A 25,635-nucleotide genomic window follows, 5' to 3' on the forward strand; every position below is an offset into this window, starting at 1 on the left:
AAAGGTTCCTTTCAAACTATGGTATCACAAATGTCATCCTTCTCGAGGAGGAATTTTTTTCATGTGTACATTTGTAGCCTTACCAGCCTGATTTATGAACTGCTGTGAAATGGCTGGTGGTTACTGTAGCTATGTACATGCATAGAGCCTAAGGTAGTGAAGCAAGTCTTGCTCTCTGTCTCTAGGAGGAGCAGCAAAATTGTAGTTAGAAGGCTTGGGTTTTTTTTAGCGGAGAATGGAAGATGACAGGATAAGGTCAACCAGACTTAAGTCATGTGTATGTATAAAACTAGTATTTTCCCCATCTCAGAGGTGCTCCCTGCCTGCTACCTTTGGATTTACAGATGGCTCTTGTGGGTTTTTTTGTGTGTAGATCAATGGCATTGCACTAGACAATAAGTCGCTTACTGAATGCGAAGCTTTGCTACGGAACTGTAGGGATTCCCTTACCCTGTCACTGATGAAGGTGAGTAGGAATTCGTATCATTTCCTTGAACTAATACAGAATTGTTTTAGATATTTAGGGAAGAATATATGAAATAATTAATATAATGTCATGAGATAGTCTGTGCTAAAAATAAGACTATTGGGATGTGTTTCACTGGTGCTACACTCAAGAGTTATTTCTAAAAGTAAGACTGTTTTGGTACCCAGTAGGAAATGAATCTTACTGCTTTTGCTTCTTTTCCATTTGTTTGCTGGTCACATGAAATTGCTCCTAACATGGTTTGTTCTTTCTTCTTGGTTTCTGCTTCAGAACTGCAGCAGTTTTTTACATTAAAGACAAACTGCCTGCTGACTACAGAGAGGTTTGCTTTTAGTCAGGAATGAGTTGTGCAGAAAACTGAACTCTGACTGTTGTGAGGATTAAGTACAAGACTTCCTCATTGAGGGTTATTGCTATAAAAAATACTGTTCTGTCTCACATATTTAGTTTGGAATCCCATTTTGCTGAGGGTAAGTCCAGCTCCAGAGAGCCTGAGGTTTTAAGAGAGTAAAAAGGTAAAATGTTCAAGGTGAAATGAGCAGTGAAAGCATCCCTTAACATGAGGCAGAGTCAAAATGCAGGCCCCTTCACTGTCAGTTCAGTGCTTCTGTCACTGTGTGGCTCTGCCCTTCTAGAATTATTCATTTTATCAAATACTCTCTGCGTTGAATCTGTAACATTTTATCAGACCTTTCCCAACTGTATCTGTACTCCTTCTAGTGTAGATTCAGCTATAGGTAAACCTCTTGATTTTTGAGGCTAGAATGTGCCTCACACAAAGCAGCAATCAGCTAATAGTAAGTTGGTCACGTGTGTGTTTTGTTTCAGGTGTTTCCTCAAAGTTCATCTTGGAGTGGTCAAAACATATTTGAAAATCTGAAGGATTCCGAGAAAATATCCAACTGCAGGGTTCATGCACCCGAATTACAAGCCCAAAATAAAAGAAATATGAAACTCAATAGCTCCACTCAGACTGACATTTTCAATCCAGACATCCTGGATGGGAAGAAGGTCCAAAGTGATCAGGGCAGCGGTTCGTTTTGTGATCACAAAGCTTTCCCTAGTAACACGCTGCGAATAGACTCACGGCGGAACACAGTGCACAGCTGCCACAGTAATTCAGAACACAGTCTCAGCTCCTTTAACCCAGAGACATATGGAGAGCAAGGCTATGGAGCTGTTGACATGAACAACAGGAGGCTGCCTTATGAACCCACAGGAGCTGACTGTATGATGGTTGAGACCACATTTGACAAAGCACATGGCAGTAAGCATAGTGGTGGGACCTGGCCGAAAGTCATGGTTAATATCTCAGCAACAGAAACAGAAAAATTCTCTGTGTACAAAAAGCCAAAACAAAGGAAATCTATCTTTGACCCAGACACCTTCAAAAGACCACCAACTCCTCCTAAACTGGAATACCTTGCCCCTAATCAGGTCACAGGCCATTCACCTCAGCCATCAAAAGCTGAAGTGGCTTCAACTCCTCCAACTCCTCCTAAGAGAAGTGACTCTATCAAATTTAAACATAAGCAGCAGGCAAGCTCTGCATCGGAGTCCACAGTAACAACTGGTTCACCACCTACCAGCCCAGCCACTGCCCAAGCTCCAGTTTCCTTGGCACTCAAACAGGACTCTGCTACTCTCAAGGGGCGCAGCAGGAATGCTGGGCATTACTATCGGGAGGAGGGAATCGATTGCTCTCACCTCTCTTCCCGGAAATCCTGTGAAGACGACATTGGCTTTCAAAGAGTTGAAGAGCCAGAAATTAAAAGACCAAGGCCCAAATCAGCTCCTGCTCTGAGGCATAAAATAACCCCTATGCCCATTCCTAATCCTGCACTTCAGGTAGAACCTTCTTATATTGAGTCACAAAACTAGAAATCTTCAAGTGAATTTTTAGTGTGGTTTTGGGTGCATGTTCTCAAAATCCAGGTGCCTTGAGAAGCTTCCTCAGACTCAGATGGCACTTGGAGTATCACAAATTGCAAAGCCAATTCATGGACTTGCAGGTTGTGATGGCCACCAAACAGAATAATAGGGTTCTGCATATCAGCCAGGGAAGCAGTAGTGCTACTTTTTGGGAGATCTGGATTTTATTGGGTGGTTTTGACAGCTTAGAGGAAAAAAAAAGTAAATCAAAATACAAAGAAAAGCTGAAAAGAAAGCCCGTGGAGCTTTACAGAAGTCAGATTGGGTGCCCATCTGACAGTGCAAGTTACTGTTGTTTTTTCTAAGTTCTTGTGTAATTTTGTAGATGTAGTCTGAAATTGATATGGTGTTAGGCACACAACACCATAAAGTTGGACTGTTTCTGAGAGTATGGTTTAATAGTGCAGTTCAGAATGAAAGTGTAGTTTGTTAACCCTGCTGTGAAGCTTGTGTTTCATGTTTACCACAGCAGGTGCAAAAGAAGTGTTGTGATCTTGGAAGTAGATACTGATGATGCTGCTTATATAATGTAGTGATGTAGTTTCAGGTTCACAGCCTCAGATTTGCTCAGCTGGCAGATAATTTCTTGTCTACTAAAATCTGAAGTTTCAGAATGTGTTGTGTTTGCCTGGATATGGTCACATAAATAATGACTTAAAGTATCATTTTCTTTTCCAATACTTGTTTATACCTGGAGAATCTCAAACTCCTCATGGAGTTTTAGGAGCAATGCAGACAGCAGAGTTGAATTGGAAGTAGTGCAACATTTGGAGCTTTATTCTGCAAAAAATAGTGATATAAGAGAACAAATGGCAACTTGGTTTGTCTTTTTCTGGCTGCTTCTGTTGTATTCCATTTTGCATTCCTTAAAATTTTGGAGGTACAATAGTTAGAGAGACCTTTAAGCCTTTTGTTAATAGTAATGTCCAGAAAATTCTGCGTTATTATTGTGGTTTATCCCCAACCAACAACCAAGCCCCACACAACCGCTCATTCTCCTTCAGTGGGGCAGTAAGTCTGCTAGCTGGGACATAGTGGTTTTGACACTCACTGTGTAAGGGATAACAGTTGCCACAAAACCTGTAAGTACCTTTTCTGTAATAGTTTTCACTTATTACAGACTTGAGTCTCCTGATACAGGTTGTGCATTTTAAACTTTTAAACTCTGCATGCTGAGCTCTGAACTTGTAGCTCCCTATCATTGCTGTCAGTATCTGAGCTATTCTTGTGTCCGGTTCCAAAACCTGAATTGCTTTGTTGAAGTGAGATTGTTCCACAGGTATCTGAAAATACAGGCTCAGAGGAGGATACTTTGTGACTTGTCAGCCAGGTCTTATTTAGGAAGAACTTGTGATAGTGGCTGAAGAAAGAGTCAAAATGTCCTGAGAAAGCAATGTTTTAAAGGAGAACCATAACTAAATGCTGCATGCTTTACTGTGAAGGGAAGTAGTTTCAAACACTGGCCTAAAAAGGAGAAAGAAGTTGTGGAAGTGAGTAGCATCAGTGAAAGATATAGGCATAGCAAGCACGTTCACAGAATCACACAGTAGAAAGTTGGAAGTTGCTTACAACTTAGAGAGTTTGGCTTTCTCTTTTCTTTCTTACTGCCTCTCCAGCTTCCTGTAATGCAGTTTCTGTGTTGTTTTGTAGGTGCAGAAGTATGCTCCAGCTAGCGAGGAACATCTGTCTCCAGAGCTACAGGAGTGGGCACCATACTCACCAAAACGGTCTGCTAGGCACAGTGATGGCTTTGTGCCTGCTGCGTTATATGCTGGCAGCATGTCAGCAAGTGAGTGGCAGGAGGTGTAGATACTCTGTAGGAATGTCTCAAGGAATTTGTCCGTAGTGGGTAATGTTGGGAATTAGCTGTGACAAATATGACTCACAAAACCTATTCCTATGGTGTCCTGTAATCTCATCAGATTTTGGACTTTGTAGAAGTCCACTCTGCTTAAGAACCATTAAGGAAACTGAGCAACTCCTGGCAGGAGGACATTTGGTCAGTTTCTGTGCAGAGGAGTTTGGAGTACACTAATGGTGAACAAGAGGTAGCCTATCCATTAGGGAGACAGATAAGATTTCCTGTATTTCTGAAAGTGAACACGAAATGAAGGTCTTGGTTTTCCCTTAATCCCTTCACAAGTCCCACTCCCATCCAGGCTGGTCGTATTCCTTGGCAAATCGGCACAGCTTGTTCCTGTGCCTTTGAGATTTCTTACTTGAAGTAGGCTCACCCATCCTGGGCCCTTTTGTCTTTAAAGGCTTTTTCCCACGGTACCCTTTGAGTTCTTTGAATAAGCCGAAGTCTGCCCTCTGGAAGTTCAGTGTGGATGTTTTGGTGGTGCCCCTGCCAGCTTCACTGCGTATTGAGAGCTTAATTGTTTTGTGGTCACTGCACCGCAGACAGCCTCCAACCACCACATCTCCCACCAGCCCTTCTCTCTTTGTAACAGCAGGTCAAACAGAGCCTCACCTCTAGTAGGCTGGCACAGCAGCTGTGTCAAGAAGCTACCTTCTATGCTCTTTCTAGACTGCCCCCTCTGCTGTGTTAGGTTTTCAGCAGATATCTGGCAGGTTAAAGTCACCTACAAGAACAAGGGCTGGCAGCGTTGAGACAACATGCAGTTGTTTATAGAATAATACATCCACCTTCTCTTCCTGGTTGGGTGGCCTGTAACAGAGATAATGACTTGTGTATTTGGAACAATAGACAGCTTCAGTTGGTCCAGTCAATTTTCAGGAAGTAAGGACGTGTTCACCAGTAGCTCAGATGGAAGAAGCTTTTGCTCTGTGATTTCTTTCACATTTCTGTCTGTCTTCTGGTAATTGTAGAAATAATACTTTTTTTCTAAGGAAAAGATGTATCATGGTACTTTTGCATACTAACTCCAAGTAAAACCTGCATTAGTCAATACAATTGTATGTCTCAATATTGGGAGCAGGGGTATGCTATTGTATGCTGCCCACTCATTTAGGAGGAAATTGCTAAATGGGCTTTGTCTGAGTACTGAAGGATGAGTGTACTTAAAAGAACAACTTGAGTATTACGTTTCATAAATATTTAAATGCTATCATTTGAAGTCATAGGACACACTAGAAGTGGAAGTCGTTGAGATAACAGAAGAATTGCTTTAGCAGCAGTCAGTTCAAGCACCAAATAAAAACTGTCATTCCTGTCAGTTGGCTGGTCAAAGAGAAATGTGGAATTATTTTGCTGTATAAAAAAGTTTGATATTTGAAAACAGAGAACATCTTTTAGGTAGCAGTGCAGTTAAAAATCTTCTAATGTGAATGATTTCACTGTATAATTCTGTAATGATCTAGTCATAAACCAAATAAGCTACTTAGGTGCCATGTGATGCTTAGAAATGTATTTGTATGCTCATAATATGTATTTATGTTCATGTTACAGACTGCTACATAACATAATTATAGAAGTATTTAAGTGTATTATAAATCTTTAGTTGATATGCTTATTAGGTTGGTAAGAATGTGATTTCATCATCTTAAGCAGGTACAGTACCAAGAAGCTTAGCACCATGCCCTGCAGTAACTGCTGTCATGAGAAATCCTATCTATACTGCCTGGAGCCATAGAGTTCACACCAGCAATTGCCCGTCAGTGGCCAGCCAAATATGCCATCAGCACCTGCATCCCAGGTGATTGGAAATTTGTATCTCCTTCTATTTTTGTTTTCATGAGGGTGCAACTGCTTCTGGTACTCATTTAATACAGTGCAGAGTGCAGCTGCAGTGTAGTGTGTTCTTTTGTGCCAGAATATAAGTGATATACCAGCTGCTTATCTGTCTTTGGGTAAACAGTGCATTAGGTTTCCCTCTGCTCCACTGGCTGATACTGAAAAAGAAACGATTATCTTTATGAAATACTTTATAATGCTTTTCTTACTCTTGTTGAAACAATTATTTCCCTTTTAATCCTTGCACTGTAGGCAATACTCCTTTCTGATTTCTTTTCAACTGTAATGTGATGGCACAACTGGAAAGTAGGAAGGAGAGGAGCGTTCATTTTAGTTAGTGACACAAGGATAACTTTTGGCCAGTTTGTTGTTTGCTGAGGTGCTTTGCTTAGTTCTAAGTGTTGCCCTATTCTCCTTTTCTTTCTATGTAGTTCCCAGCATCAAGGTCGCTTGAGTTTGGACCTGAGTCATAAACACTCCAACGACTACTCTGAAAATTCACGCACAAGAGCATCTCATGGCTCAAATTCATTGCCTTCCAGTGCAAGACTTGGTAACTGGGTTTTCTGGTTTATTTCCTCTGGGACTGTTGTATATTGGAGGTGAAGGATAAATGGAAAATTCCTTAAGTAGATGCATTATGGGATTGTCATAATGCTATCAATGCCTAAAGGTTTCCTGTGTTTCCTTTTGTTTCATATTCTTGTTGCTTTGTGAGTAAAGATGTTCCCTGGAAGTAGCTGACTTGATTTCATTCTTTAGTCTTGTCAAAATGCTCTGTCTATGTGAGTGATGCTCCTCTCTGTGCCTGTCACCATTTGAAATTACCTTTATAAAAAGAAGGCATTTTTGAAGTTCAGTGAGCTGGAAAGAAGAGAGAGCCCCCAGAATGAAAAATCAAGGGTGACTAATGGCCTAATGTAAACTTTATTGTTGGAAGATGAATTACTTATGTTTACTTGCTAGACATACAAGATTTTTTTATACCTATCCTAGTAATACCAAAGCAAATGCTTGCTTTGTAGCAATGACATTTTAACATTTTAGAGGGTTTTTGAATTTTCCATTGTGCAGTAACTTTTTTTTGATGCATGTTTGTGTTCCTGCTCATACTGAGTATTTAATCAAGACCATTTACTAGAAATGTGATGTGCATGATACGTATGGGCGTAGCCACCACGGCTCGTGCATATATCTAGAGGCCAGAAAAGAAACAGAATCTTAATGTACTTCTTTGTCACATGTGTTTACTTTTACTTTGTCATTGTAATGCTTTCTTGTTGTACAAATAGGTTCTTCGAGCAACTTGCAATACAGAACAGAACGAATTAAGATCCCTTTAACACCAAGATATCCAAGGTCCATGATGGGCTCTGACAGAGGTGAATTATTTCATAAGTAATTTTAGTCATACTGTTTTTAGTATTGCCAATCCAAAGCATTTGCAGCTGTTCAATCAGGTTGCTCCAAAATCTAAAGATGACAATTTTTTATTCAGGTTAAAAAGTTTGGGTTTTCCCATAGAGATGTTAAAAACCTCCAGTTTTCTACTAAAAACTGTTACGAGTTTTCCATGCTCTAAAGTCACCTAAGTAGTGTATTAAAAAAGTAACAATCACAGAATTAACCAGGTTGGAAAAGTGGAAAAGAACTTTGAGATGGTCAAGTCCAACCTATAACCTAATACCTTCTAATTAACTAAACCATGGGATTAAGTGCCACATCCAGTCTCCTTTTAAACATCTCGAGAGACGGCAACTCTGCCAGCTTGTCTGGAACCTATCCTTGTTGAGGATGGTAGTAGCTGCATGCATACTTAGAGAGAACAGATTTGATGTGTAGATATTAAGGACAGTAAATTTGCACTGTCTGAAAATAGTTGCCTGATTTCCATAAGCTCTATACATGGTTAATAGAATACTGATGAACAATTGATCCTCTTTCTTGTCTCAAATGTGTATGGTGTCTTCAACTATGTTGTATATCTCCAGACTACAGCAGATGCAGGATACAAAAACTCAACTGTTAATTTTCCATAGGCTCTTTGTCACACTCTGAATGTAGCAGTCCCAGCTTGATTACTCCTCCACAGTCACCCCTTAACTTGGAAACATCTTCCTTCGCCAGCAGCCAGTCTCAGAACTCCCTTTCTACGTTACCTAGGATTTCCATTAGCCCAGTGTCTGGTGGAGAACGTAGAAAAGATAGGTAAGGTCCCCATGGTATTTGCCTTCAGTACAAATGTGTCTGAGAGATTTCTGTACATTTGTCTATTGGGGTGAAGGAATGTGAGCATTTAATTTTAACTGACACCTATGTGGGGGCAGTAGTGCACTTCAGGTCCTTCTTACTGTTTCTGTTTTCTTTACAAAGTATGTGAGAGATATTTACACAGGCTTTTTTTAATGTTCAAAGCTGAATAGTGCCTCTTGAGTTTACAGAATTAAGGGATTCCATAAAGGTTTTATTTCTCCTATGTTGGATTAACAGCCACACCAAGTAAGTGACCTAAATAGAAACACACACCTTCAGCTTGTTCTGTACTCTGAAAAAGTAAATGAAGTTAAGTTCTAGAAACATTTGATAGCTAAGTATGAGGTGCCTTAGCATTGTAGAATATGAGAATGTTGTGCCTTGGTTCAGTTTAGCCAGGTAACGTGAAAGACTGAAAACATAACTGTGCAAGAACATATGCCTATGTACAAATGCTATTTGTACAGATGCTATTTTACTACTGTGAGTGATCCCTTTGTACCAGACTGCTAGTAACAACAGTGTTAAGTATGTGCCTGCAGAATTTGAACCTGGTATAGTTCTTAAAAACACGAGCCTTGTGTTTTAACAACTTTCTATATTTCATGATTAATATTTTATATGCTTGTTGCTTATGGAGTCTGTCTTAGAAATGTGATTTTAATTTACCATGATCTGTGCTGACAATATAGGAATAGGTTTGCATTAATTGAAAGCATTGAATACTACAGCACCGATCTGAATCATGCTTTTGTTTATAGTAGGGCAGTTGAGTGCCATTCTGGCAGTGTAAAGGAGCTGTGATGTGTTGCAACACAGTACATGTGTGTGGCCATCACGACCCCTTTGTATTGCTTGATTTCTGTGGAAGTACTGGCCATAAGAAGTGTGGATGGTAAAGTAGGAAGGATAGTGTGTGTTATAAGTTCTCTGGTAGTAATAAAAAGTTACTCATTCAATTTTATGTGAAACTTCTGTGTCCTTTGAAGTACTGGTTATTACTGAGTAATTCTAAAGTGTATATTGTGTATGAAGGGCAGTGTTACTTTGAAAGGGAATGGAAGTGTGTGAATTTTCTTCAATGTGACTTGTGCTACATGTACTCTCTGTTCTCATATAAGTGTTCTTCTAATTGTCACTTGCAAATTCCAAGTCAGAATTCCTTCTTTCACACGACTGATGACGCATAATGTTCATCTGAAAATTACAGCTTTGACACCTCTATAACTTTGTATCTCTGGATGCAAGACAGATATTCTGATCTTTGGGGAATAAGAGATTTTTTCACTGAAGCACAGTCAGGTTCCAGCCCTTTTACTCTGGCTTTTACTCTGCCCTAATTGACTTTCTAAAACCAATGTCATTCCAAGTTGTGGGTTGTTTTGCTTGTTGGTTGTTTGGTTTTTAAAACAAAACACAACACAACAACAACAAAGAAACCCCAAACCGAAACACACCACAAACAAAACCAAATCCCAGAAACCCCCCCAAGACTAAGTAAAACAAGGAGTTAATTTAGAGAAGTAGCTAATTTAAGTCTATTATAAGAAAATGTTTGGAAATGTCTAGGTAGTATTTTAAATGGCTCTTAAAATGCTTTCTGTTCTCCACAGAGCACAAGGAGCTCACTTGGCCTTCCCCCAAACTGTGGTAGTAGTAGTAACAGTAATACAGATGGAAAAAATCCATCAGTGCTTTTGTTTGTCCTGTTGATTTTAATTTAAATGAGAACTAAAAACTGGATCAACAAAGACTTTCTAATAAGTATTTAGTGATTGTGGCAAGCAGTCTGACTGCTATAGAAGAGTGTACTTGATTTTAGTAACACTGCCTACCAAGTAAGATGCGTTTTTAATGTTACCATTTGGTTTCACTATTGATTTCCTACTACAAGCTTTACTAGGTACCTTGCATTTTGCATTTACTAGAATCTTATTCCAGTGCAATACAGACAAAATAAATGCATGTGTAGATGAAAAACCAGAAAGGCAGAATACATACATTTCAGAAAGATGCAATTTTATTTTTTCTAGAGGTAGAATGCCTTGATTTTTGTGGTATTAAGCTTCAGGTAATATGTCTTAGGTGCTTGTAATGAGCAGTAGTGAACCTGCCATACCTTCATCACATCCAGAGAGAAGCTCTGAGGGCATTGCCTCTAACAGTGATGTTGATGTTATATCAGTAGCCAGTTTGATCTTTTATGTGTTTGTAAGCTGTCAAATTACTATGCCCCTGCTGCACAAGGCTACCAAATAGATGTCTTCCAAGGCTGTGACAGTAAGCATAGTATATTTGTCATCTTCTCTCTGTCTGCCTCCCCAAATCTTACTCTTTTCAAAGATACCTGTCCTCAGCCTGGCTCACAGTAGTAGCAGTGAGTGAAGTTGAGTTAACGCATCAGGTCTCTAAATAGCACAGTTAAAATAGTTGAAGCAGTTGGCACAAGTCAGAGAGTGCTTGTATGACACAATGATGGGAGGAAAGAGAACACCCCAATTAGTGGAAGTTTAGCATAAAGGTATTAAAATGAAAACTGGACTGGCCACTGGTACCCAAGCTGTTTCATTTAGAAGAAGCTCAGCTATTACTACCTCATGATGCCTGCTGCTGTGTAGACATTATTAAGTTCACGGTAATGTGGACTGGCGTTTTTTGGGAGGCTACTGTTTTTCTGTATGCATCATGAAGGTACCAGCCCTGTTTGTACAGGTGAATACATCCTGACTGTGGGGGTAGAAAAGAGGCATGTGTCAGGGTTTTCCTTGGTGTAAGCCTTTCTCTTGTTGTACTCACTAGTGTCTTACTGCTGTGTGTCTTTTTCTAAGTGTTGTCTTTTCCAATTTTCTACGTCTTTCAGATATCTGTTCCGTAATAGGTCTTTTCTCAGAATCCCTCTGGCTCCTAGGCCTAGGTTCTCATCACTAAGGAGTTTGAGGTTTGCCTGATATAAGGTTGTCCTTCTCGAGCAGTATTGCGCACTTGGTGCTATTTTACATGTTTGGATGATTGCCCTGAGGACAATTTGCATGGTAATTGTAATGCTACCATGCAAACAGCTGTCTTAATAGCTTGAGTTTGCAACTGCTTATTTTCATTACTAATTTATGTTTCCCTGCATACAAGTTTGAAATCTGATAGTTGTGTCCTTTGCTTTACCATCTTGTTATTTATGAAGTTTCTTTTCAGTAGTAATAAAGACTCCCAGCATTTATATTTGTAGCCTTCACTTCTGGAATATAGTTTGTACATGGCATATATACAGTGGTCCAGTTATTTTTACGTAATATGCATCTGGAAGCTTCTTTCCTACCTACTTCATCCCCATACTATTTATAATTCACATTTCCCATAATGTTTTAGAGCAGTCCTGTACTTGTTATATCAACTTCTGCCACTGTATGTTGCATGTCTTGAAGGAATGCATTTAAGACAGTTGGCAGTACTTTTCTCAGTGATTGTTTAAACCTATTGTATTTTTACAGTTCAGACATACACAAAGTATTGCATGTAATTTCAACATTGTGATGGTTCAAGTGCAATTTTGTCCAAGTGAGTTCTAACTGTCTCCTCTAAAAGGCCCTACATGGAAGAGCCACGTCATGTTAAAGTGCAGAAGGGTTCAGAGCCACTAGGGATTTCCATCGTGAGCGGAGAAAACGGTGGAATATTTGTCTCTAAAGTAACAGGTGGGAGCATTGCCCATCAAGCTGGCCTTGAGTATGGTGATCAGTTGCTAGAGGTAATTGTTTGCTTATTATTCCTATGGCTTAGTGAAACCAGTTCATAACTGCAGACTAAATTGCCTTCCTCAAGAGTATCTTGTGTGGAAGCTTGTGTGCTGTGAGATGTAGCAAAGGGTACATGTCATAATTGTGTTGGTTGAGACTTTGTCAGGCTTTCTCATAAAATATGATGTCAATTGGTGATAGGTCTGCATTGCATTTTTATATATATATAATTAAACTATAAAGTAGCTAGTTTTGGTACTTATTAGAATTCCAGTGCCATACTCTGCCTGATAAGGTGAGTTCATGCAGGTAACTTGCATCAGGTTTCATGCTGCTCTTGCTGTGCCCATATCCTCACCTGAGGTACCTGGTTTAAAAGGTACTAAGGCAGGCCTTACCTACAGCCCAGTTATTTCTACAGTATTAGCTAAATGTGGAGGAGCATTTTGTAGAAAACAGAGCTACTTTGCAAGTGTTAGACCTGTTCATGCTTGTGAATGTTAAAGTATCTTCTGTTGCACAGTGTGGGGATGATACTGCAGTGAACCTGATTGATCATCAATCTGAAAATCTGTAGTTAGTTCAGATTAGCTGTACCAAATCCTAGCAGAGCTTGGGATACATATGTCTTTAAACAGTAAAAAGGTTTTTGAACTTATGGCCAGGTTACCAAACAGTTGTTAAACTACAGTCATTCTTTCTGAAGAGTAAACTTCAGGAAGCATTGTGTAGCAGCATTTCCACCTTCCCAATTACCCCAGTGGCAATCAATCAGCATTTAGACAGTAGTTTAATGAGGAGACCGAAAGAATGAATTTGCTAGTTTTGATCTGAAAACCTGAGATCCTGCTTTGTGCATTTTTCCCCCTGTAGTTTAATGGAATAAATCTGAGAAATGCTACAGAGCAACAGGCTCGACTAATCATTGGGCAGCAGTGCGACACCATTACTATTCTGGCTCAGTACAACCCACATATGTACCAGCTTGGAAATCATTCGCGGTCAAGGTAAGGCTGGCTAGGCTTTGATCAAAAACCCAACAAAACAGTTCTCTGCTCCCTGCAGTTACTTAACTAGGAGATAGCTTCTGTACAGGTAATGTTTGCAAACATCCACACATTTGTGCTGATAAGTGTGTCTGTTTAGCAATGTAACAAGGGAACGTGCTTCTCAACAAGAAACGCTTGATGCATCAGCTATATTTGTGTTCTTCTTTGAGCATGATCCTTAAATGCATTAAGCTCAAACAAAAGATGACTTCTTCCTAGGATTAGGAGATTGTAGTACTTCAAAAAGGTTTTGATGTTTTCTGCCATGGTCTAGTTGACTGGATAGGGCTGGGTGATAGGTTGGACTGGATGATCTTGGAGGTCTCTTCCAACCGGGTTGGTTCTATGATTCTATAGCTGGAGTTTCCAAAAATTAATTAGAGAAGGCACATAACCTAGTAGTGAAATCCATTCCAATTGGCTGCACAACCACACTTTAAAACCAAGCTCTAGCTTTCTTTCAGACTTATGGTGACCATCTCTTATTTAGTATGCTGGCTTGTTGGGAGGATTTTTTGTTACATTATACTTAATTTACAGCCAAATTCAAGACTTAATGTGGAAAATACTTGCCATTGGCAGAACAGTAACCCATCAGTCTTCCTTTCATTTTTTTTTTGTTCTCTCAGTTCTCGACTGGAACCTGTGAGTAATCATTCCACTCCTCAAGGCAGTGGAGCTGCCACACCTGACAATCATTCCGTAATCGATACTGTGAGTGAACAGGATGAAGGCACTATGACGCCTCCATCCAAGCAAACCACACCAACTACCAGTCCCCGGAATTCCTTAAGGTAGAGAGTAACATTTGTGCTTTATGGACAAGAATACTAGGGTGGATGTGAAGGTTATTAAAAAACAAGTGAAGGTGAATGCTGTATCTGATTGGAGTAAGTCAGCAGGCAAGTTAAATGGATGTGATAGTTTGGGTGTTCCTCACCCTCCCATTCACACCTTAGAAATCACCTAGACTAGACTCGCCCGGCTCTGGGAATATGAATGAAGCTGTTTATTTACAGCTGGCACAATATACAAGCAGATATTTACAGTATATGCAGTTATAGACAGAAATAGGCAAGGTAAAAGGTGATACAGAAGCACAACTCCCCTCCCAGAAACCTGAGTCCCCAGGAGGGGCTCTCAACCACCCCTTCACCTTCCCCTACCCCTCTCAACTTACCCCAGTCCCAAGGAAGAACAGAGGTTCAGCCAGGGGGTTAGGAAGCAAAGTGAGTTAGTCCAAATGAAGGGTGAGGTTAGAGAGATGCAGCTCAGCCATCAGCCCAAGTGAGAGTGGTTACCTAATGTTTTTATTTCATGTTCCTATACATCTCAGCAAGCCTATGAGCAAAGTAGACATCATCATTGTTTTCTTTCCACAGCCTGTAACCTAGTTCTTCTCACCAAAACATTCTAGCCTGCTTCAAACTAGCACATTTTCAAACTGCAAGGCATGAATAAGTTTAGTACAACATTGGTTTATTTAAGAAGATCTGTTATGTATATGATGTTCATCTTAGAAGGCTGTGTCTGTAGGTGACCTATTTTGAGTGCTAACTACTTAAATATGTATTTTTCAGATGACTAGTTGATTGCATGTAATGCAAGTTTTAAAGCTGAAGTGCATGTGTTATTTCTTCCTGTCAAAAGGGGCCCTGTGAATACAAACAAAAGGACCCCTGAACCTAGAACTGTTGTTGTTAAAAAGTCCCAAGTGGATCTTGGAATCCAGATATGTGGTGGAAACCTGTATGGCATATTTGTCTCAGATGTTGATGACGATAGCCCAGCAAAAGGACCTGATGGACTAGTCTTGGGTGACATGATACTTGAGGTAAAAAATACTAGATTCTTTCCAGTGTTAATTTTATGATTCTGAGCTTACACTTGGAAAATTTCAGACTGTCTCTGTGTGTGTATCTGCTGTGTTCGCTTGGGTATTGTCTCCTGATGGACGTGTTGAGGTTCAAATTGTAGTGGAGCTGAGTGGCAAGAGTTGCTTCTATAAAGAGCCTGACAAGGGGAAAAAGTTGTTTCTCATGCTTTTTAAGCTTGTCTAATTCTATTGCCTGTTAAGATACAATTTGATACCTCAGAGTTTCTGTTCCTTGTTTTGCAGTATGGGTCCATTGATATGCGAAATAAAACAGCTGAGGAAGCTTATCTTGAAATGTTGAAGCCTGGAGAAAACATCAAAATTAAGACTCAATACAGAATAGAAGAGTTCAATAAGATAAAAGAGCTTCCTGGAGATGGATTCTATATCAGGTATTTGAGTGTGGCTGATAATGACAGCATAAGGCTGTTAGGATAATATGCTGAGCATCCCGAGAGAGATAGGACAGCACCTTGACTAATTTTTTTCAGTTCAAAGTTTACTGCTTTATCCCAGCAAGTCTCTGTCTGTGAACACACAATCTCTAGCATAGTAAGTCTGCACTTGCACTGGAAACTTGCATGCTTTTGAAAGGTAGAGTGTGCTGCTAATCTCATCAACTTCTCTTTAGATAAGTATGTATAGTTTTCTCCTGAGCTTTTGGAGATCAGTTGCAGAGCCTGTTTATGTCTTTCTTTCCAGAGCACTTTATGACCGTCTCGCAGAGGTGGATCAGGATTTAAGCTTTAAGAAGGATGACATTTTGTATGTTGATGACACTCTACCACAGGGAAACTTTGGTTGCTGGATGGCTTGGCAGCTCGATGAAAATGCTCAGAAGCTGGAAAGAGGACAGATTCCAAGTAAATACATGTGAGTGACCTCAGTTACAGCCTTTGTGTTTGAAGTCTGACTGGAGCACAAACCCTGTGAGGAGAGGCTGAGGGAGCTGGGGTTGTTAAGTCTAGAGAAGAGGAAGCTCAGGGGTGACCTCGTTGCTGTCTACAACTACCTGAAGGGACATTGCAGCCAGGTGGGGTTGGCCTCTTCTGCCAGGCAACCAGCAATAGAGCAAGGGGACACAGTCACAAGTTGTGCCGGAGGAAGTACAGGCTGGATGTTAGGAGGAAGTTGTTGGCAGAGTGACTGGCATTGGAATGGGCTGCCCAGGGAGGTGGTGGAGGCACCATGGCTGGAGGTGTTCAAGAAATGCCTGGATGAGGCACTTAGTGCCATGGTCTGGTTGACTGGCTAGGGCTGGGTGCTAGGTTGGACTGGATGATCTTGGAGGTCTCTTCCAACCTGGTTGATTCTATGATAGTTAGATGTAGTATGAAGAGCTTCTTTGCTTCTCTTCTTGCTGGGACACAGTAATTCTTAGACATGTCATTTTAGGGATGGCAGATTTTAATAATGTTAGATTAAATATATTGCTCTGTCAAGTTGATTTTAGTGCTACTAAATAGTAAACTAGAAGCCATATTTGAAAGTATACATAGACCAATGTTGTGATAAATAATTAAGGAAAAAGATCAAGAGTAGCCAGAGCAAAAAATGCTCAAATGCAAGGATATCACAGCAGTTCTTGGAAAGTACCATTGTCTTTACTTACCTATGGGCAGCAGCTGACACCACAGTGTCATAATGTTGCTAGAGCAGTTAGTAAAGGAGTATGCAGGAACTGACTTTTTTATATAGTTACTGAAATCACATTAGTTGTCACTCAGTGGTCAAAGTATGTTTTTCATTTTAAGTTTACTTGTTTTTTTTTGTTTCCTTCCTTCCTTTCTAATAGTCTTTTCTCCATGTCATAACTGAAAATGAATTCTGACTCTGGAAGTGTAGTACTACATGGTATGTGTGGAAGTACAACATACACATGCAGACCCATACACATCATTGATAGATAGGACTTGTTACTGGAAGATGGACAGTAAAACCAAATACATTTTACACCTGTTAAGTGGACAAAATATTTGTGCTGGTGTAGAATTGTGTAGAATAACATGGCTATTTTTGATTGCTGTTAAGTTAGTTGTTAGGATGTGTATATATTACACAGCTTCCTAGAAAGAATAGGATCTTGCCCTCTGCATGAGGCTGACTTCACTGACAAGTACACGCACACTGCTGTGTTGGAGAATTTTGCCCTGCCTATCAGAGTGGTCACCCCCTGTGCTGTGTGTGAGTATGCTGAGGAAGCAGTGACAGTGTGTGGTTTTCAGATGCTTATTATTTTGTGTGTTACAGTTTGTTCCTGTTTACTTTTCGATGATGAAACTTGGTTAAGACTCGAGATGAGTATTTCCAGTGCGTTCCAGAAGCAGCACTGCAGTTTCTTGTTAGAAAAATTCAAAGTGTGAGTTAAAATACCAACCAGATGGTTTGTTTGATAATAGGATGGATCAGGAATTCTACAGGAGACACAGCATGTCTGAGGCTAAAGATGAAAACAGTTCATCTAAGACATTGTCAGCTGCAGCACGGCGGTCATTCTTCAGAAGAAAGCACAAGCACAAACGAAGTGGCTCCAAAGATGGAAAGGATTTACTGGCTCTTGATACAATCAGTACAGACTCAATTCCTTTCTTGGATGGTAAGTACCTTTGTTATATACTTGGCAGGAGGTTGACTTTCCTTCTCTTTCATTGTAAACAACTGCAGCATGACACACTGAATACTGTTGCTTTCTGGTTGGTGTGGTTACAGATGGTGATCATATATCCCATTATCTATGTTAGTTTTAATAGCAATTAAAAGAAAATAACAAACCAGAGTGCTTCAAATTAATGTTTGGCTTTCATAGCTTGTTTTTAGGGCCATTAGCATGAATTGCCATTTGCAGAGGGAGGTTGCTTTCTGATGCATGGTTTTGATTTTCCTTTCACCTCCTTATTTTCTGTCCAGGTCGCTTAGTCTAGACTTAAATCCTGGACACCACTCCAAAGTTGTCACTTATTTCTTCACACCCCTACAAAACTCATGGGGGTTACAATGCTCACTTCATTCAAAGAGCTCAGCAAGCCAAACCAGAGAACTAAATATGGCATCTTGTTTACACTTCTTAGGAGAAAGGAAGAATTGTTTGTGGTAAATTGCAGGTGAGGGTAGTGGGAGAAGCACCAGGTTCAATTGAAAAAATAGTCTATTTTGAGCTGTCAGGGGAAAAAACTGTAATAGTGGCTAGTGAGAATTTTTTACTTGTCAAGGCCCTTATCCCTTGTGAGGGAGTTGTTTTCATCATCAGTGTTAGTATGCATCTGTCTATACCCACTATGTCTATGCATCTATACCTGAGGTGTGTCAGGAAAAGCATTTATAGTTGTATGCATCTTCTCCTGGTGTAGATTCTGCCAGTCTGGCGTACCAGCGCGTACAGAAAGTGGACTGTACCTCGCCCAGACCTGTCCTTATTCTAGGACCTTTACTTGATGCTGTGAAAGACATGTTGGTCAAAGAATCTCCTGGGAAATTTTGCAGGTGTCCTCTTGGTAAGTATGCAAATGCAACTGATTTACTCTTGCATTTTGGTAACAGGTCTGTAGCTGAACTGAATGTTCCACAAACATAGAAATGAACCTTAAGAATCTAACTAAGGAGACGCTGTTTTGTTAGACCTATTCTGTGCCTTAGGAGCAGTAGTGAGAATGAATCTTTTCTGGCTCTATCAAACAGAGGTTATGAAAGCTTCCCAGCAAGCCATTGAACGGGGTGTGAAGGATTGTCTGTTCATTGATTATAAACGGAGGAGTGGACATTTTGATGTTACAACTGTAGCTTCCATAAAAGAGATAACAGAAAAGGTGAGTGACTTTTAGTGCTACAGTGCTTTGTACAATTTGCAGTATACAATCACAGTTTGTTGGGGGACTGGAAATTGTTAGTTTTGACCTTTCTTTGAGACATTCAGAGAATGGTTCCCCAGGCTGCTGAGTAAAGTAAAAGTTACCTTGCTTTGGCATGTTAGTGTCCAAAGCTTGTTTTATGCTAGCTTACCTTTGTAGGAAGAAGGAATGGTTGTATTATTACATGAAGATAGCAATTATTTTCTAAGATTCTGGAGATTCAACTGCCTACTCCCCAAGTGAGAGTTGAATTTTATTTTTACTCTTCTATTTAATGCAGTCCTATGGAACATGAAAAACCCTAATAATCCTGGGGGTAGGTGATAGCAAATATCTGTACATGGCTTACAGTTTTCTGTCAAGCCACACAGAAAGTCTTAGTCCTTCAACACTAACATTTGCTTACGATTTCTGAAAGAGAAAATCAGTATGACTATTAAGGGAATGGAACATTTCTCTTGTGAGGAGAGACTGTGGGAGCTGGGGCTCTTTAGCTTGGAGAAGAGGAGACTGAGGGGTGACTACGTCAATGTTGACAAATATGTAAAGGGTGAGTGCCAGGAGGCTGGAGCCAGGCTCTTCTCAGTAATGCCCAAAACCAGGACAAAAGGTGGAAATTGAGGCACAGGAAGTTCCATATAAACACGAGGAGGAATTTTTTTACAGTGAGGGTGACAGAATGCTGGAACAAGCTGCCCCGGGGGGTTGTGGAGTCTCCCTGGAGGTATTCAGAACCTGTTTGGACCTGTTCCAGTGTGATCTGGTATAGGTGATCCTGCTCTGGCAGGGGGGTTGGACTGGATGATCTTTGAAGGTATCTTCCAGCCCCTGACATTCTGTGATTCTGTGTAATTTAAAATTGGAAGCAATTTATTACATATATTCCAGTCTGAGTTTTCATTTCATTAGCTCTTCAAATACTTTTATTTCTATCAGCACATGCTTTTGGGACTATGAATGCAATTTCTTGCAGTTTGTCATCTTCTCTTTGTTTGAAATCCTTTGGGTCTAAATTGCTCATTAACCCCAAAATGCTAAATGTACAAGAAAAGTCTCTTGGGTTGCTGTGATGTAAATAGGGGGAAGAAATGAGGGATTTGCACGTGTGCTTGTGCTCTTTAACTGAATGAGTGTTTTGCATTTACATTTGATCTTAGGATTGTCATTGTCTGCTTGACATCGCTCCTCATGCCATCGAACGGCTCCACAGTGTTCATATCTACCCTATTGTCATTTTTATTCGCTACAAAAATGCTAAGCAAATCAAGTAAGTCTGAGAAGGGGTATAGTTCAGGGTTGTTTATTTTAGCTTAAAATAAGCTCATTACCTTGGTTTCTTTCATCCTAGTCAGTTTTAAATCTCTTTAAAATGGGGAAAAGTAATCCTTACAGAAAGCGCTGTGAGGTAAATGGTTTTAACTTTGCTTTGGTTGCATGACAATTGAGTGAAATTTGCCAAGAAACTGAGACTAAACTGTTATGTACTCCACAAGACTTTCAGATCTTTTCTGCTCACCTTTGTGTTAAACAGTAAGGCAGACACCAGTGAGATCCACTGAGGATTAAGTGGTGACTGTGACAAAGAACTGCTGTTCATCTTCTTACTGGAACCAAATATGATTCGTAACCTCAGCTTTCCCACCCTCATCCTCCAGTGAAAACAGTAAAGGAATCCCCTTTTGCCATGGACTATCTGTACTGTGTCTTCTCAGGTCATGCTTTTTCAGTATTGGAAATTTCCTGCTCAAGTATAGCCAGAAGCAGAACACAAGAGTTGCAATCCCCAGTCCCTCCCCTAATGTTTGAGCAGGCCTATGCACATTTTGATAGATTTATTTGCCAAGAACTGGTACAGTCTCCTAATGTAAGTATTAAGAAACTCTCTGGAGAGATTTCATACTTCTGCTGTCTTCATTATGAAAATTGAAGACCACTAATATTCTTCATCTGTATATAGACTATCTATTTAATAGAGAAGTATCAACCCTTTGAGCAGAAGCAAGACAAAGTAGTAAGGCGTATTTGCTCACCACTGCAGGATCATGCACCTGAATGATAAATAGAATTGTCAAATCTTGAGCTCTTTTGGAAGTGGAATGGTGAGCATTACAGTTCTATCTCTTTTTGGAAAGTAATAGAGAGCAATTGAGCTTGACAAGCAGGGATTTATAGCAGCCATCAAAATATGATGTACTTGACATGTTGTCTCTGCCTGTTATGAGCACCAAAGGTTTTCAAAACAGCCTTTTTGATCTAGCCCTGGTTCTGCTGCCGTTCTCCAAAGCCCCGTGCAGCAAAGTAAAATCGTGCTGCTTTTCTCACTGCTGTCACAAACGATGCTTATCTTGTTTCACTACCCATCTATATGACCTTACTAATAGATTATAAATTCTAGCCCCTGGGGGGGACCCCAAGTCACATTTTGAGAAGAGTGTTGCAAGCTTTGATCAGAATAAAATTGATTTATTTTACCGTTTGCATTTCTCTATATATTTTTCTTAGTGTTTCCAACAGCTTGGGTAACAGAGAAACTGTGATCTCAAAAAGTATCATGCATAGGCTGATTCAGTGCTTGATATTGAGCTCTTAAAAGAGTGGCCCTTGAGCCCAGCTTTGTGTAGGGAGTACTGGAGTGTTTGAGAGAACTGGAAAAATGAAACTCTTTCTCCCCCGGCCCCCTTTCTCTGAGATTTTAAAGGAGTGCTCTTATGGAAAGTGAACTTGTTAGGAGTGAAATGCTGCTGGTAACTCTGTTGATACTGCGGAAACGCAGTAGATGGCACTCTCTGCACGGGATTGTGCTTGCTAATTAAGAAGGCTTGTGCATTTTCCTCAAGATGCGAGTCCGTAAAAAAAAAGATATGCTCTTACACAAGGTTTTTCTTTTCTTCTTTCCTCCTTTGCTTTTTCTTGCAGAGAGCAAAAGGACCCAATCTTCCTGAGGGACAAAGTTACACAAAAACATTCCAAAGAACAGTTTGAGACAGCTCTAAAAATAGAACAAGAGTATAGCAAGTACTTTACAGGTTAGTATTTAATCAAAATATTAATAGGAACAGTTACACTGTAATTCATTCAGAAAATCCTGTGTTCCTTCAGAGAGCACTCTACTTTTGGCAGCTTCATGCTCTTGTATTTTGTTTTATTGAGAGAAGAAACCTCAAGATAAAAGTACTATTCCTTGCATTGACATGGTTTTGTTTTAGCATGTGATGAACTTTGTGACCTGGTGAGATTCTGAAAATGTTTTGTTTATAACCAAGTATTTTTGGTTTTATACCAGGTAGGGAGTATGTTAGTTTCAAACTGCAAATCAAGCAAACCAAAACCGAACAGTCAGTCCAAGAGAGCCCTGAGTCTATCTGCTCACATGCCCTGTGGGAAGGACCTTCCTCTGTTAGTGCCAAGTGCAGTAACTCCTGCTGTCATCAGCATTTCCAGATGCTGGTAGTCAGAGAGGATTGGTGTTCAAAATGTGTTGGCATGTAAGCTTGTTGAAGTTATGATGATGTGCATATAAGCCTGTCGTTGGGTATGTTGGACATGATAGCTTCCACATGAAGCTTTATGACATGCTCTATCGGATGAGCTCTGGGACTACTTCACCAAGTACATTTTGGGGCTTATGACTCAGGCTAGTTTTGTTTTGTGTACCAAGTTGTGAGCACTTCCTTACTACTATTTGTCACCTTTCCTAGACCTTGCATGTTACTGTGTTCTGGATCTAAACTCAGCTGACATCATAAAATGTAGAATATGCTGCAGAGTTAAGTAGTATTTTATGCAAGATCAAATTCTGTCTTTGCAAAAGACATTTGTAAGACGTTGTGTATTTTTCCAGCATTAGTGGTAACTGAGGCCAGAAGCTTACTGACATATTTCTCATGTCATGAAGTTCCACACTTTTAAAGTCTCCTCTCCTGTGTCAGTGTTGGCATTTCTACTTTTTATGCCTGTGATGTTTGGCCACGGTAGAATGCAAGGTGTTCATTTGTCTTTTGAATTGATTTTCAGAGAGTTGCTTGCTGTTGGCCTTTTGTTCCTTGAATGTAGCTGAAAATAAGAGTTGAAGTAGCAAGCACTGCTGCTTTACTTAGCTCAAGAGTCTTTGAGCTGCCTCATAATTTACTTGTAATATTTGTAAATAATGTCTAGTTGCTACAGCTTTAGTCTCTGTGTATATTACCACATAAATATAAAACTCTTAACGCTGCATACTGAGCAGGGGAGGTTTATTATTGCAGGTTCTGACCATCTTTAGCCTTAAACTCTGCCACCTAATGCCTCTGAAAATAGTACATGGAGGCTGCTAGCAAAACACTTGTCTCAGTTGATTATAGGCATCAGTTCTGTGGCTTTCCTGGCCTGTTTTAAGAGCTCACAGAAAAAACTTGTACATTGAATGCTGGTTCTGTCTGCTCTGTGTACTCCTGTTTTAAGTTATGCATCTGACAAATGATGTGTTGTGTAGTAGTCTCCTGATGAAACTCTTTGCAGAAAAATGAGGATGACTGCTCATTGTAATTAGTCGTAGCTGTTTGTTTCAGTCTAATCTGTTGGGGGTGTGTGATGTGTTCTTTTCCGTAGGTATTGTCCAGGGAGGAGCACTTTCAAGCATTTGCACTCAAATTATGACAACTGTTGATCAAGAACAAAACAAAGTCCTGTGGATTCCAGCTGGCCCACTGTAGATTTCTTTGCTGTGAAACTGCTTTGCAGATGTAAATAACTAACTTTCTATCCAATGAACCCTGTCTTTTCTAAAGATAGCCACAAGTGATTTCTGTTTCACGAAGGGGAATGATAACACTGAACACACAAGGACTCAAGGAGGCGTATGGAAAGGGGTAGATCACTTCTGCGCTTGTCTCTTACATTGTATGTGTCCACATGTCAGGTTGTCACAAGGGGTTGCAACCTGCATGTACTTGTCCATGACTAATGAATTTAACAATGCTGCAAAACCCTGTAGAATGACAAGTTTACAAAACCTTCTCGAAGTATTTGGTGGTTGTTGTTTACTTGAATGTCCTTTTCTCGTTTTGTTGGCTTTTTTGGGTTTGTTTTGTTTTGAACTTTGTGTTCTTTCAATTCATGAGCTAACTCTTCAGAACGGGGTGAAAGTTGTGAATAGGAGCAAATGATTTGTGCACAATGTGACTCTTAGGTGTGATTTGGAACGTTTCTAAGCACATGGCTGACGTCCAGGTGATGATGTGGGATTGAATCGGTACGTCTTGGGAGTAAGCTCCTAAGGAAGTACACTCTTTTACAGGGCAGACCACTGTTTCTATCCTCTCAACCCTTGTCTGTCAAAGATCTCTTTTTTTGTTTTATGCATGAATCTGATATTTAAATGTTATAATATATCTGAACAATCCAAGCCTAATGTGTGTTGAGCAACACCGACTTTTGGTTGTTGGGCCTGGATTAAGTACTGGTGGGGAAGCATCATAAGCTAGGCCCAGCATGCTGTGTTCTGTCACTTTTAGATCCTGTAAATATGGAAAGCTTATGTTGGTGCAATTATGCAGGGTAATTCTTAAGCTTTGTATTTCAGTGTGTAGCATTCACATAGATTGTTTTTATTTAAGAGCAGCCACACTTTTAGGGCTTTGATTAAAAGCCTTTAGAAAGGTACTAAATTGTTAGTGTTTCCTCTGTCCAAGAATAAGTGATCCTTTAGTTTTGGTTGCAATACTTATTGACTTGTTGTACCAAACTCCATTGTATCTGGTCCCTTTTTGGTGGTTTTTTTTTGCACTTCTGACTCTGTTCTTAACACATGTTTTGTACCTGTCTCTTCTGTCTCTAGTGCCATGATTCTTAGGTACTGTATTGTGGTTTTAATAATACCACCTGGGTGGAACTGCTTCTTGGTCACTGATTGTTACATTTCATTGTATACGGTGTCTAGTTTTACACTACAGGCTGTAGTTTTGCTTCTGTTTGCAGATTTAGGGTTTTTTTTAATTAAAAAAGGGATTCTTCTTGCACAGTTCTTGGAAGATAGATCCTAAATTTAAATCCTGTTTTACAGATGCTGTTTTATAGTTCAAAATACTTTTTGTCGGGTTTATATAGTTGTTATACTATAGAGAGAGAAGATTTTGAACTATAATGCATATAAATATATATAGTATTTTAGATAGTATTATACCATACTATTCTAATACTGTATATATATATATATATATATAGAAATGAAAAAGTAGGAAATGGTATGGATGAACTCCTGGTCCAAAGTACTTCTCATGATGAGGGACAGAGTTTGTTTTTTTTTTATCTTACTGTTTGTTTGGTTTTTTTCTTTAAAGTCTGAGGTCAGAGTAGACTCCAGTGGTACAACTGAAACAGACAGGTACTGTTCTGACATGAGTTTTCTGTACTAAAATGGAAATGTCACTTTGTATCAAAAACTGAAAAAGAAGTTAAAGAAACTGATTACTAAATAAAGGTCAATTTCTATAACTTGACTTCTGTGTAAAAGGTGCATATAGCTAACATCATCTTTGTGTTTATCTTCTGTCTACAACTGATGCATACAGGTTCAGCTGCTCACCTTGGACAGAATAGGCTGCAATTTTGTGGGTTTGACAAGTCTTTCATATGTAGATACTGAAGATATTCAAAACCCATAGGAGACAAGAAGTGAGGTGTTGGTTTATATTTACATATTTTTAACATTCTGGCCCAGTGGTGTTGAGAATTTCAAGTGGAAATGCAATTGATTGGATGGAGGCCTCGAGAGGTGAGCAAGTCTAC

General features: G+C 39.8%; 1 protein-coding gene across 4 annotated transcripts in view; it reads left to right on the forward strand.

Moving 5' to 3' along the window:
* The window catches only part of DLG5 (discs large MAGUK scaffold protein 5), a 104,274-nt gene extending 78,928 nt beyond the window's left edge, over positions 1-25,346 (forward strand). Inside the window, exons 15-34 of one of the 4 annotated variants that reach the window (XM_064145466.1) lie at positions 374-466; positions 1,316-2,335; positions 4,070-4,208; positions 5,931-6,078; positions 6,548-6,669; positions 7,409-7,498; positions 8,156-8,324; positions 11,230-11,307; positions 11,949-12,111; positions 12,974-13,107; positions 13,779-13,943; positions 14,800-14,983; positions 15,269-15,417; positions 15,728-15,898; positions 17,425-17,621; positions 18,373-18,516; positions 18,701-18,828; positions 20,028-20,137; positions 21,787-21,896; positions 23,458-25,346. In XM_064145466.1, the coding sequence (XP_064001536.1) occupies positions 374-466; positions 1,316-2,335; positions 4,070-4,208; positions 5,931-6,078; positions 6,548-6,669; positions 7,409-7,498; positions 8,156-8,324; positions 11,230-11,307; positions 11,949-12,111; positions 12,974-13,107; positions 13,779-13,943; positions 14,800-14,983; positions 15,269-15,417; positions 15,728-15,898; positions 17,425-17,621; positions 18,373-18,516; positions 18,701-18,828; positions 20,028-20,137; positions 21,787-21,896; positions 23,458-23,561 (3,618 nt within the window). In that variant the 3' untranslated portion in view covers positions 23,562-25,346. The remainder of the gene's footprint in view (positions 1-373; positions 467-1,315; positions 2,336-4,069; positions 4,209-5,930; positions 6,079-6,547; positions 6,670-7,408; positions 7,499-8,155; positions 8,325-11,229; positions 11,308-11,948; positions 12,112-12,973; positions 13,108-13,778; positions 13,944-14,799; positions 14,984-15,268; positions 15,418-15,727; positions 15,899-17,424; positions 17,622-18,372; positions 18,517-18,700; positions 18,829-20,027; positions 20,138-21,786; positions 21,897-23,457) is intronic. The other 3 variants (XM_064145467.1, XM_064145468.1, XM_064145470.1) reach the window with 3 other exon arrangements.
* The last annotated feature ends 289 nt before the right edge of the window (positions 25,347-25,635 follow it).

Source organism: Pogoniulus pusillus, chromosome 6 (assembly GCF_015220805.1).
Source record: "Pogoniulus pusillus isolate bPogPus1 chromosome 6, bPogPus1.pri, whole genome shotgun sequence".
Classification (NCBI taxonomy): domain Eukaryota; kingdom Metazoa; phylum Chordata; class Aves; order Piciformes; family Lybiidae; genus Pogoniulus; species Pogoniulus pusillus.